The sequence below is a fragment of the Osmia lignaria genome, chromosome 12 (assembly GCF_051020975.1).
Source record: "Osmia lignaria lignaria isolate PbOS001 chromosome 12, iyOsmLign1, whole genome shotgun sequence".
NCBI classification, from domain to species: Eukaryota; Metazoa; Arthropoda; class Insecta; order Hymenoptera; family Megachilidae; genus Osmia; species Osmia lignaria.
Window position 1 is genome coordinate 7182545 of NC_135043.1, and position 13332 is coordinate 7195876.

Here is a 13332-nt window from a genome sequence, read left to right on the forward strand (position 1 = left end):
TACGCGGCAACAATAAAAATGCAAATAAAGAATTGTTCGAGCGGCGAACGGTAATTATTATGCGCGGAAGTGTATTCCATAAATCGTAAACTGTTCCCACCGTCTCGTCGATGAATAATGAGAAAGAAAATATTTTAATTGGTACGTGAGCGACAATACGTATTTCGAGGGGAGTATATCGATCGAACGACGATGGTGCTCTAGGGGAATAACCAGGAAAGAAGGTAAGTAAGCAAGATAAATAATCTAGAAAGAGACGGAGAAGAAAAATTAAATGTGGTGATATCGTTCCTGAAAGTCGAGACCGGAATAATAAGAGAATTTTTTTCGTGACATGCAATTCCGTTTACGAATGCCATCTCGAGCCGCGATCTAGCCCGCGGGGAACCAGCCAGAATCTCGATAACCGCCGCCAATCTGCTCGAATTCTCAGCCTGGGTCACTGGGTCGTTCGCATGCCACGATTTACCTCGATTTCTTAACGCGAACCTAACATTTCACCCCAAAGTTTCGAACGAAAAATTTTCTTGAATCTGTTTCGAGGTACCACAAGACAATCCTCGGATGTAGTTCTATTGTAGGAAGTAAAACTTTTTGAAAAAGAAAGCGATATCTCGTAAATGGCATGAAAAACTACGTCGAAATGATACATCGATCTACGATGTAGTTCGATATTACCGAAAGTGATCCGAATAAATATTTGACACATGTTCATATTTCCAAAATAATTAAATTGATGCGGTAATTCTCTTAATCTGGATAGATCGTGAAATATTTAAAAGGGCGAACTAAAGACGTAGCGGTATGGTTTACAGTTTACAGGGTTGATCAAAGCGCAGAGATCAATGGTGCGAAGGTCTGAAGCGAGAGAGGAAGATGGTCTACTCGAATTTCTACTTGGTCTGGTCTTAAAGCTGGCCTGTCCGACTATAACCGGTCTCTCACCACTTACGATAATGTTTCTACTTGTCTGACACTGGTCGGCTATTACTACCGGGGAAGCAGCATTCCCTTGAAATTTAACGCGTTTCCTAGTTGTCTGACTTAATAGCAGTTTCTAGCATGAACACGCTGCCACGCCGCGCCATGCCGCGAGTATTTCTCTCAATAGGGACTGGCAATTGACGCGAAGACTTCCATCACGCGAATGCACAGTGAAACGTATGGTAATTCGACGAATCGACCGAGCTAATATATTACCAACGGCTTCTCTCAGTTCAGTTTAAACGTTACATTCGGCGTCCTCGCTCCTGCTAAAACTTGTTACAAAGGAGAGACTGCCGGTGAATGGAAGCATTCGACGTTTCAAACGATTTCTCCTACCGTTAATCACGTTTCTATCAGTCAAGTTGTGGGAATACGGTGATGTAACTCGACGTTCATCGCGGTATTCGATGTTCTCCGCTAACGAGCATCATTTTCAACCAGCTGCAACGAACAAGTTACGGAATATTACAAATACTACTTGGAAATAAATTACAAATCCTACTCGTCGATAACGATCGAAACAATTTCAATCTTGCTTGTGACAAACTTTTACGCGATTCCCCGAGCAAGTAATTCGCTGCTCAAGTTGGGGAAAAAGAAAAAAAGAATCATAAGGGAAGGATTTTTTCCGAGCAAAACTCGAGCCAATCAACGACAGCGTTCGCTTTGAAGAAAGCAATTACGAAAACCATGCTCGTAAACGGCAAACTTTACAAAGGAAACCCATTTTTAAGCGGCTTACCGATTTTCAGAAGTATAACGACTTTTCCATCCCCTTGATTCGTGAAAAATTTTAATTCACAACTCGGTACCTACGGACACGAGCATTTTTACACAGTTCGCGATTCCATTCAATCTACATTTTTGATTTTCCCTCGGAAAAAACCTCATATAATTATTCGGTTCGCGATAATCGTATTTCCTTTCGCGCAGTTCCTCGCCCTCCTACGAGATCGTAAAGCACTTTGTAATTTTCTGTAGCTCCACTCGTGCACGCACCACCTTTCTCGTAGCTTTAATCTTTTTACCCGAGATACCGGCGGGTATATTTTCTAGGATTTAAGGTGTCTTTTCCTTTATTGCACGGTGCAGTTGTTCCAGCGAAAGATCGTCGATCTTGCTGTTCCACCTTCGTTCGCTTGGACAACGTACGCAACCTGCGAGCGCTTATTACAGAAAAAGGTGTCGCTTTTACCCTTCCCATATCACGTTATGCTTTTACAAGTATTTTAGTATGGATTATGATCAGGTAGTTGAATACACCCGTGTCGTATCAATCTGAAGATTGAGGTCTGATGAAAACCTTCGATATTTTGGGTGAAAGTAGACGAGGAACTGTTGGAACGATCGATTCAATTGCACGGAGAGAGGAAACATCGTCTTTGGAACATTGCCGCAGACGATGCAGCCTTCCGAAAATCGTGGTACACTCGAGTTGGCACCAGTTTGGATTTATGTCGGCCATAAATTCACGGGACTTCCCGTGGACCGTTTTTCCGATCTTGGAGCCCCTTTTCGTCAGCCCCTTTTTAACCCTACGTTCTTCTCCCATGCTTCCACCATGACCTTTCGCACCTTCCGATCTCCGCTCGCATTCCACCCGAATTTTCCCATCTTGTCGAATATTCGTCCCTCTCCGTACTGTTCCAACACGACTCGACGATTGGTCGAAAAATTTCCTAGCATCGATCGCTCGGTTCTTTACTCGTTTCAACGATCTCGAAAAAACTACGTCTCTCTCTTTCTGTGTCGATCCCTCTTTCTTCTTTCATTTCGTTCTACTTCTATTTCTTTTTTTCCTCGATTCCCTCTTACCCTTCGTAGCGAAGCAATGATGCTCGTTCGTTCGCGAAAGAAAGCGAACCCGCGTATAATCGTCGGTTTAATTCGATTTGCGAGCAGCCTCTGGTCGACGAAGCATTAGCAACGCGGCGGAGCCGAGAGGAGGATTATCGAAAGCGTGGAGAAAAGGAGAGGAGAGTAGAGTGTAGGAGGTATAGAAGGGAAAGAAGTACCCAGCGATTCAATTTATACGGTTCGCGAGAGGACATCGCGCGAGGGGTTAATTATCCTCACCACAGAGAGGCTCGATTATGTACAGCTATCCGGTGGCCAATAGCGCGAACAGCCAACTTTTTTTTTTTTCTCCTCTTCCCTTCTCTTTCATTTCTCTTCTCTTCTTGCTCTTTTTTTAACCACCCCTTCGCCACCCATCCAACCCCTACCTTTGCTCCACTCTTACTATTTTTCCCCATTAGTCGACGCGTAGAACATAACCCTACACCCGCACCGACCTGGGAAATAAAGAAAAAAAAAAAAAAAAAAAAAAAAAAAAACAAGAAAAAAAAGGGTTGCCGACCTCGGGACAAACTACCACCCGTATTCCGGCTACGTGTGTGCAGAGAAGCGTGTGCGCGCGAGTAAAAGCCCGGAAAAAATTGCTGCTCAACGCTTTTCAAGTGAAATTGCTCTGCTTGTTGGAATAAAGAAGAGTTATTTAACGAGACACCGATGCGCGAGCTGCGGTGCCATACCGTCGAGTCAACGCGACGCGACGCGTCGCGACACCACCATTTTTTTCTTTGGAGACTGTTCCCTCGATATTGGATCGTTTTTACCTTTCCAATTCATCGTTTGTTTTTATTTCTGCTTTACTATGGGAAATTGCATACGAACTTTCTATGATTATCGATCATTTTACATTGATTGTATTTTACAATATTGGCAAGTATGGTTTTTGTTTAAATTTAACCTCAGCCTCCGTTAGATCACGATATTAAGAAGTTTCATCGGGACGTATCGAAAACATGCGATCTAAGGGAATTGCGTGACACGGTTTCTTTTCTTTCTTTTTTCTTTTCGCGTGGCTGAAACTTGCCTCAACGTCGCGGACTGGAAAGGAGATCGATCTGGGAAATCGATCGTGGAAAAACGTCGCGAACGAGATTTTCCAGAGGGAACGCTAATGCAACCGGAAGAAGGTGCGGTGAAATATAGTCGGATGGAATAAAACGAGAACGGGGACAAAGAGATGGGCCAGCGAAATGGTGAGCAAAGAAAGGAAGGAAGGAAAAAAGGGAAGACGAAGAAGTAGAGACAAGAAGCGAAAGGAGAAGAGAGATTAATTAAGGGAAAACTTAACGACGGGGTTTGTCCAGTCCCCAGTCCATTTCTATGCACAACTCTCTCTTTTCCTCTCTTTACACTTTCTTCAACAGACTTTGACTCGTCGAGTTAACGCTAAAAGTTTCGCGTGGATTTTTGAAATTCTAATTCCACCGTCTAATCTGCTCGGATCCATTCGTGTCTCTCTGTTTCTTGGCTCTAGTTCTTTTATTTATTAGGCAGTTCGTGGCTCTCGATAACGATGAAAATAGCAAAGTTATACGTAAAGTTTATATGTATTCCTTTCCTTATAAATAAAGATTTTCGCCTAACATTTTTCATTAACATCCCTGTTACAGTTCTAAGTAGGTACCGTTAACTTACGAACACGTACACATTGTTACCAGAAAGTTAACGGAGAAAACTCTATCTGCTCTTTCTCTCTGTGTACATACACAGATCATTTCAAAATATTCAGAATAACCGTAAAACTTTATATTTTCGAATGAACAAGCGATGTTTCTTCGAGGTAACATATTGAAAAAGGAAAATAAGCACCTTCCCTCTTGTTCGTTGCGTCTGGTTGTTATCGAAATCCCGTTGAGGTTTGCTTTTCAGGAATCTCTTGGCGAAACGGAATTTTCCCCACAACCTCGATGCAGCCTGTAGCTCTGGAGAGCTTACGCACACAGCCAGCAGCCCGAATATAGAAGCAGAACTAATTGCGCTGTATTTAATTAAGCCGCGGATTATTTCCTTAACGAGGGCAGATCTCTATTCTTCCTTCCTACCACTTCAACGGCAGGCTTCGCTTCCATCTTTTACAATTTTCCGTCTCTATCCAACCAGACGCGGCACAGATCTCCAAGATCCATCACCCTTGCTTTTGTTATCTGTCTCTTTATCTCTCTTTTGCTTCCCGTCGTCTCCATAGCCATCGTCACCGTCGTTTCAACTACTCTTTTTTTTCCTCACAAAAATACGCGTTTCGAGACCCTTCCGACACGAGGAGGATTTCCAACAACGCCAATCAACGCGTACGCGTGCGATTCACCATCTACTTCCTTACTTTTTCTTTTTTTCTTCCACCCCCTTAAGAAACTTACGGGAATAACCGTCCGCGTTTCCGGAACGAATTGTCAGGCGATAACGCGAAGATAGAAGAGAGCAATCTTTCGATGGAAAACAATCCCGTAGAACGGAAGAGAAGTCGATCCAGTCTAAAGAACAAAGTTTCCTTAGTTTCCTTCGTTTCGTTCGTTCGACAGAGAAGCGAGAGGTCGTAGGTCGAAGCAAAAGGATACGCGTATCGGTGGCTAGTATCATCGACGATGGAAGGTAGAGGCAGGATATGAAAGAAAGGGAAATGACCGATAAAAAGGTGGGTCAGCTTGTGAAGAAGGGAAGAGCGGAAGGACGCCTGTTACGAGGGAAAATCCAGTGGACGGACGCAATCTAGGAACTCTTGGGAACCAATCTCCTCTGATGAAAATACCTTGCTCAAAGCGGACGGTTCTCCAGGCCCGGGCCAATTTCTTCCGTGACTCTTTTTTGGAATATCGCGTGCTAGCAGAAAGCTTCTTCGTTTAAGCTGCTGCTGCTGCTTCGAGAGAATTTCTCGTGGAAACATCGAACACGTCGCGTTTGCTTTCGTTTTCCCTTTTTTCCTTTTGCGCCTATTAAACCGTGTCGAGAAGAGTAATCAATGATCTTTCCAGGCGACGAAGATAATTCGGTCAACAATTAGTAGCACTCTATTGTCATACAATTTTGCTGCGAAATTTCCAAAAGAATCCGATATATCAAAAATAAAAAGGTACCGTAGAATTTCACGAAATCTCACGATATCTCACCTTTGTGTTCTGTGGTAAAAGACGCGAAAAACTGAACGGATAAAGATCGAGCAATTCTACGTTAGCCCCGAAGGGTCTATCCGGAATCTGCAGTGCGACGTTTATGCCGTTTTCTCACCCTCTGCTCTGGCTTTTTCTGCTACCCGTCCCATCTGTATCTTTTCCCTTTCCCGTAGTCGCTTCTTTTCAGTTGCTTCCTAACGTTCGATCCACGGGTTAGGGAACGGAAGAAGAGACCGGATTGCCGCGAAAGATGGATTCCGGTATCGAAGGATCGAGGCCAGGATTTTCCAGGTTATATTCCAGCCGCGAGCTATGAGGTATATCCCGAAATTCGAACGTACTCCGAACGCCCACCGACTGCTTTGAAGCGCACCCATGAAAGTTACACCTTCTCACCTCGTCGACTTTATGCGATCGAACCACCGCCACCGAACCACCCAACATCATTCCATCCTACGTATAGAATTTCATTTGCCATTTTATATTACCTACACCGTTTTCTTAACCCTTTTTCTTCCTCTCTTAATTATTTGCAATGAAACAATAACTACTGTTCGCGCACCAGAAGAAAGCCAAGCTCCGTCATGTTAAAAAGTCACAAGGGTAAGATGAATCGTGCGTTCGCACCGCACAATTCTTTTCTAATTGATCCAAGTAGGTGCTACTTCTTTTTCTTTCCTCGAGTCTAGTTAGAGAACCGTAACACGGTATAACAGAGTGCAACAGAGCGCAATCTGTAGCTCGACAGAAAGAGAGAGTTTAAAGAAGTCCAGAAGAGTGTTTAACTCGCGATCACGTTTCCAGGATTAAGGGAGAAAGCGTAAACAGCGAAGAGCCAATGGAATATCCACGTGACAGGGAACGGAACGGTAGCGCAAAAGGTAGCAGAAACGGTTGCGCGTCTTCGATTGGCTCATGCATTTTTCAACAGTCGCCGTTTGTTTGATCAGACTTAGAGCCCGCTGAGAACTGCACTTTTCGCTAGAGGTCGAGTGCGGCGCGCTAACGCGGGTCTTGCACAAGTTGAGTCTGTGTTGTTTGCCCGCGTACCATGGAAATGCGAGAACGTCTCGAGAAAAAAGTAGTACGTTAACGCGTTAGCTGCGATCTTGCGATCGCCTCTCGATCTATATAATACTTCGATCTCTCTACCTTCGAACGATTCGAAAACGTGGGTGCATTTCGCGACGAGTAAACCGTTGATCGATTTTTTCGCGGGTCGCTCTTTCGCCTTCGAAGAGGCTAATATGTCGTTCAAGGGTCCTTTTCAACGAGCCGCTAAATTTGTTTGACACCAGAAATTACGGTACGCCTTTCACGGCACGCTGAAAGCGTCGCTTTTTGATCTTGTCAACCGTTTTTCCTGCTCGTCCCGTTCTCGGTTTCGCGAAGCTTACGAGCATCGAAACGAGCAACGCACGCTGTTACAGCTAATCGAAAGGAACATCATCTGAGGCTAAGACTTACCGATCACGGTGAGGTTGTACCGGAAGCTGCGTGTCTGCCCCTTCCGGAAGTCGACTCTGCATCGATAGGTAGCTGCGTCGTGTCTCTTGATGTCCTCGATCACCAAAACGGCCGGACTTGGAAAGGCGGTTCGAAAATACGCTCGAGGACCGAACACGCCTGAATCGGACGAGTGTTGAGCTTTGGTCACCGGCTTCTCGCGTGCATCGATCCTGCAACACAAGAGGGAAAAACATCCCCTGAGGTCAATAACGAGACGAGGCTCGATTGTTTACCAGCCTGCTTCACGTAATCACCGTCGTTCGAACAATAGAACGAAACAGTTTCACGTCGACAGGGGCTGGCAACGACAATGGAATTTATTGAAACGACGCGACGAGCTACTTCGAGCTGGGTAGCGACGCAACGCGTCGCATCGCTTCGTGATATAAATGTAATCTGCCGTTTATTGAAGCTTCATCGCTGATATTAGATTCTCAGTGGAACGGAGATTGATGATACTCGGTGAGAATAGTTGTTTGAGCGTTAGAAAATTTTAATTGAAAGTTATTATTCGAATTGATTTCGTTGCAAACCCGTTGGTCCAAATAAAAATCAATTGAGTTCTCAATTGTTTGAAACAATTAAACAAAAATGTTATGTAAGTACTAGTTGGAATGGCATAAAAAAATCTATTTTTAGTGCAGTATATACCTAAGCTTATATTCTATGTTAATGACCCCGAATTTATATATTTTAATCATGTTTGGAATTGGTAGGCAAAGCGATACTCGATATCATTGTTCGCATTCCAGGTGACTTTTACGGGTAACCGTAGGAACTTCTCGCTTTCATGCTTTGTCTTTGTCCTTTGCCGTTCCTTTCACCCTCAACCATCGACCATACCGCTGTTCGTTTTTTCCCCCTGAATGTTCGGCTCGCGCGAGGAATTTCAAGAATTCACGGAACGGCCTGCGGCATTCGATATGTATGTAGGAAACGATCGCAATTCCCGGCCAATGAAATTCGAGTGGCGCGCACAGCTTTCATTGTAAAGGTCCAAGAAACATGGAGCTAGAGGGAGGGCAAAGTTGGCCGTTGCAAAAACTCACCCTATTACGATTCATCGAGCCGAACCGGCCGGCCGCTGACCACCGCCATTATTGTTCGCCTACTAGAGAATATAATTATTTCGAATCGATGGAATAATTATCGTCCGGCGAGAGAACGCGACGCACCGGCTACCAGAGATAACGCAATTAAACCGCTTTCCTATTATCCGATATTTTGTGCCCGGATACCTCTCGTTTCCGATACGCCAATTTTGTAGAAGAAAAATTATCCGGGGCCATTGGCCGAAACCGTACGGGTTCACCAATCGAGAACGCTCGATTAATCCTCAATTTAATGGCGGGAATGGTGGAAGTGGGAAGACGTAAAACGAAAAACGAAAGACAGCCGCGTCGGTCATCTCTAATCTGGTATTATTTCGGCAGAGTGGGACGCAAGCAAAATATTGACAATTAATACCTTTTTAACAGTATTCTGCATTTAATTATTCTTGTTATTATTATTACTATTAGGATTCCAATCATTGTACGACTAATTATTAATTAATAAAATATTGAGATAATTATATTGAATAAGAATAAATTAATTTTTATCTATTCCTGATCGGATTAGAGAATTTATCAAATTTCTCTAATCAGTAGATAGTGATAACTATAAACTATAGCACATACCACTACAATATTTTGCTTGTGTCCCACTTTGCCGAAATAATTTTTTTAATCTATATTAAGATTTAACGAAACGCGTATTCGTAATTCTTCATATCCTACAATTCTGTTTCCGGTGAAATTCAGGAGAAGTAAAAATTACCTTCAACGATCCAATTACCATTGTCGAGGGGTAGAGAATCAACAAGCACGAGCGTTAGTAGTCGCGAACAATGTTGAAAGGTAGACGAAACAACGCACACCTTTTCGGAATGGTATCACCTCGAGCGACGCGCGTCAACTGAACGCCCGAGCGACTAGTGTTGATTTTATCCCCGACCAAAGTCCTTCTCTCCCTTCCACGCGACTCTGATAACAATAACGACACCACGCGAGGACAATAACGAGCGAGGCGTGCCGCGACGACAATAACAAGCGAGGCGTGCCGCAACGACGTTTACACCATCGAACAGCATGCTGCTTTTTTCCTTTTCCACCGCAATTTTCCCGCCAGCTTCTTGTTGGTTTACAAATACCATCGAACAGCTTTGTATTCAACGGAAACTAGTCGACTGCGTTAACCCAAGTGTTGTGTCGTCAAACTACTCCGACTTGATTTGTAAACTTCTAACTCTATTGCCGAAGTTCCTTCGATTACAATGAATTACGGAAGCTGAGCTCGGAATGTAAAAGGTGTAGGGAATGTAAAAGGGACCGCGCCAATCAGGTACGAGAGTGGCTCTGATTGGTCCGAGCATATTTCAAGTCATAACTTGAAGTCGTAACTTGACAGGTCAAGTCAAGAAATTGTATCGCACTGTTTGTATCACACTGTTATGCAAATAAAAGTATTTGAATAAATCGATAACGGCTACCTATTCCTGTTCTTATTTCATTAACCAAGAAACTCATTAATTTCTCAGATATTCCTCGATAAATGAAATTGACCAGAAATCGCTCCATCTATCGATAGATTTCCGTTGCGTTTTTCCAACTAATTACAGGGGTGTCAAAAATGTAGTTTATTGCATTGGCTCGCGTACCTGAAGGAAAGTTTCTCTCGCGTAACGTCATTTTTCTTCGTATCGGCTACGTGACGATGCACGGATGGCAATAAGCACCGGGTAGGAGAGCAGAAAGCTGGTCAATGTACTCGTTGACAGGGTAAATGTCTCACCAGCGTCCCGTGGTTTGATAAAATTTTTCCGGTGGAGTGGCCATTTCCGGGTGACAGTCGTGCATACAAGGCGGAAGCGTATCGCGAAATAAATGATCGTGGCTGAAAGACGACGTGATAGAGGGTGGCTAAAATGTCGGAGATTGATGAAGCCTAGCTTGTCGGTGTATCGTGAGAGGATTAAAGTATGGGCCGAAAGTTCCGTTCTGTTTCATCCATGTTTCTCCGTTAGAAAAAAAAAAAAAAAAGAAACACCGTCTCAATTGCGTATTATCAATACCAATTACGATTATCCGAAAAAGAAAAGACGAAAAGCAGTCGTGAAACGAAGTGTCCAGATGTGTGTCACGGCGGAGAATAAAAAAAAAAGGAAAGAGAGTGGATAAAGAAAAAAGAAAAATGATGTCAAGTGAAATATTGTTAGGGAAGGAAGGCTTAATGCACCATAATTATGTAGCATTAGCTAGCGCTGTATAATGCAGGCGTGCAGTAATTACGGGGGTCTCGCGATTCTTTGTATTTACGAGGCTGCCATCTCGACGACCTATAAAATTAACGAAACCGCTTTTCAGCGGGCGTAAAACTTCCCTGTCGATCCTCGAGAAAGAACGGAGGACGATGAAATTCGATTCGCGTGTCTTTCGGCCTGCAAGTTTTACGATGAAACAATCGGAAACGTCCGACCCGTCGAGTCTTTTACTCGAACGAACAAAACTTTTCTACCTGGTAAAACTATCTTCACTTAAGAAATCTCGAAATTACAAAGCATCCACGTTAAATCGTGCAATTTAATCCATCATGATTTATTAATTGACTGTAACGATTCGAAGGAACTCTTTAACTTTCCAACGAACCCTTTTCGTCGATCGTTCAACTACAGAGGGCAGAATAAAAATTGCTTTTTATTCGATTCGATTTGCCTGATAATTCACGAAAATTTCTTCGTTGTTACGTGTCCAGCCTACAGGAACATTGACAATCGATAAAATATTATTTCGTTGAAAATTACCTCATCGTCTAAATATTATTTCGCTGGTTGTCGATAAATCTTGTACGTGTTTCACCCTCGTGCACTCTTATTTCTTCCTCCCTCTACGATTCAGCCAGCGTCTCAACAACCGATTCCACTTCATTTTTCCTTCCTGCAGGATTTTCCCGACCGGTTGGACGGCGTCGATAGACGGTGAATAAAAAGAAGAAGAAATAGGCGAGAAATAGTTGGTATAACAGCGGTCGAACCTTGGACGCAATATGGAAGCGGTGTATCCCGTTCATCTGGTCCCTCTCAGTTTCTTGGTAACAACTTTTCAGCTACTCGTCGCCAGGCCCGAAGCTGCTCGATTCACGTCGATGCGCCACCGAGTAATACGGAATCGATGTCTGTTTTATGAAACGTTTTATCTCGCCGCGCAGCCCGTTTTCCAATACTTTCACCCACCATCTTCACGACCTTTTCCTTTTCTCTTCGTACTTCCTCTTCTTCTTCATCGTCGTCCTACGTTATTTCATCCAGGCCCTAGTCTCGTAAAAATGATACACGCCCTGCGGGCAAGGGGTAAATAGCAGCGGCATAAATATACACGTCTCGGTTCGTATCCATTTTACAACCTACTCTTCCGTGCTTTTTCTTGTTAATTAAGTTCTTTCATTTTATAGCCGGGTACCCTGCTATGGGTTACCCTGGTAACCCCAGCCCTAAGTGAGATCGATCTTCTTTCGATAAGATTGTTCGTGTGTTAGAAAATCGTAGGTACAACCTGAGAGATTCGAACGATAACGTTTTTTGGTAATGATTGTTCGACAGAGGGGATGAACATCGTGGCCGAGTACCACGGTCCATTTTGCATGGCAACGTAGCGTAATTACAAGGAAAGCGTACAGCTCGTTTCTTTTCTCTCTCTCTCTCTCTGTTTTTATCGTTTTGCCCCATTTACGTTGGTCCGCGGTTTCCCTGACTTTCCGTCCCCTCGTAAAAATGATGCATGCCCTCCGGGCAAAGGATAAATAGCGAGCGAAATAAACGTACAACCATCCACCATTTACTTCGTGTCCCGTTCTACTTTCTCAAGAATATTCTATATTCCGTTTATTTATGGCTACGCTAATTTCCAGACGTTTTCATGCGCTCGTTTTACCTGACCGAACGAATCTTCTTCCTTTACCATTCGTGATTTATAAATTTATACACACTCTCAACATTTTCTCTTTGTACTTTCTTTATATCCTTTATCCGTTTTTCCTCTTCCTTTTAAGACCACAGGGTTCTTCTGTTTCCTCGTTGCATACGATGGAGATACGATGTCCCGACGTCGTCAAAAATCACGAGAATATTTTCTTTTTAAACGGGAAGGGATCAAAATGCACATTTTATATAATCTGTTAAAAAATATGAAAATGGTTTGTGGTAGACTATTAAAATTGACAGTGATTTTCAATTCGTCAGACTCGTGATTTCTCTTCCGTTTCGGATTCTTTCTTTTGATCTAGCAAAACTCTCGTTTCCGTAAAAATGATAAACGATCCACGGGTGAAAGGTGAATAATAACTCGGTCACTTTATAGGATTTCGTGGACATTTTTTTGATTCGACATATTTTTCAAACTTTTTTTGACCGCCAGCTAAAACTTTGCGAAGGTCAATCAGGAGGATGACCTCGACAAGATATGTCAACGTCAAGGCCATCGACAAGGTTTGACCTAATTTTGTTTTAGTAAAAATTTGTCGCAACCCCAACGATGTCCCAATACTTTTCCACGATTTCGATGACCTCGTGGAAAATGTCGTTTCATTTTAATTGCCATCGTGTTTTCATCTTTCGTCAAATTTTTCGTCCAACTCGACAGAATGAAACGGGGTTCCATGATCGCATTTGTGTTTGAAAATCGAGCGGAGTCGCTAGTACGAAAATAGCATTTCATTGGGGAAGCGGAAACGACAAGAACATTTGTATACGATAACTCGTATCCCCAACGATTGCTATTTGTTTTCGCCGTCGGTGCTGTCGACGACAATGAGTCTCGTCGAAATGGAGGTTGGTTTCGTT

The 13332-nt window shown here is 43.3% G+C and overlaps 1 protein-coding gene across 10 annotated transcripts in view; it reads right to left on the reverse strand.

Annotated features, from left to right (window-relative positions):
• LOC117603073 (kin of IRRE-like protein 1) overlaps positions 1-13332 on the reverse strand; it is a 246563-nt gene that overhangs the window by 64697 nt on the left and 168534 nt on the right. For all 10 annotated transcript variants that reach the window (XM_034321811.2, XM_034321810.2, XM_034321819.2 and 7 more), the window contains one exon: positions 7416-7627. In XM_034321811.2, coding sequence (XP_034177702.2) covers positions 7416-7627 — 212 coding nt within the window. The remainder of the gene's footprint in view (positions 1-7415; positions 7628-13332) is intronic.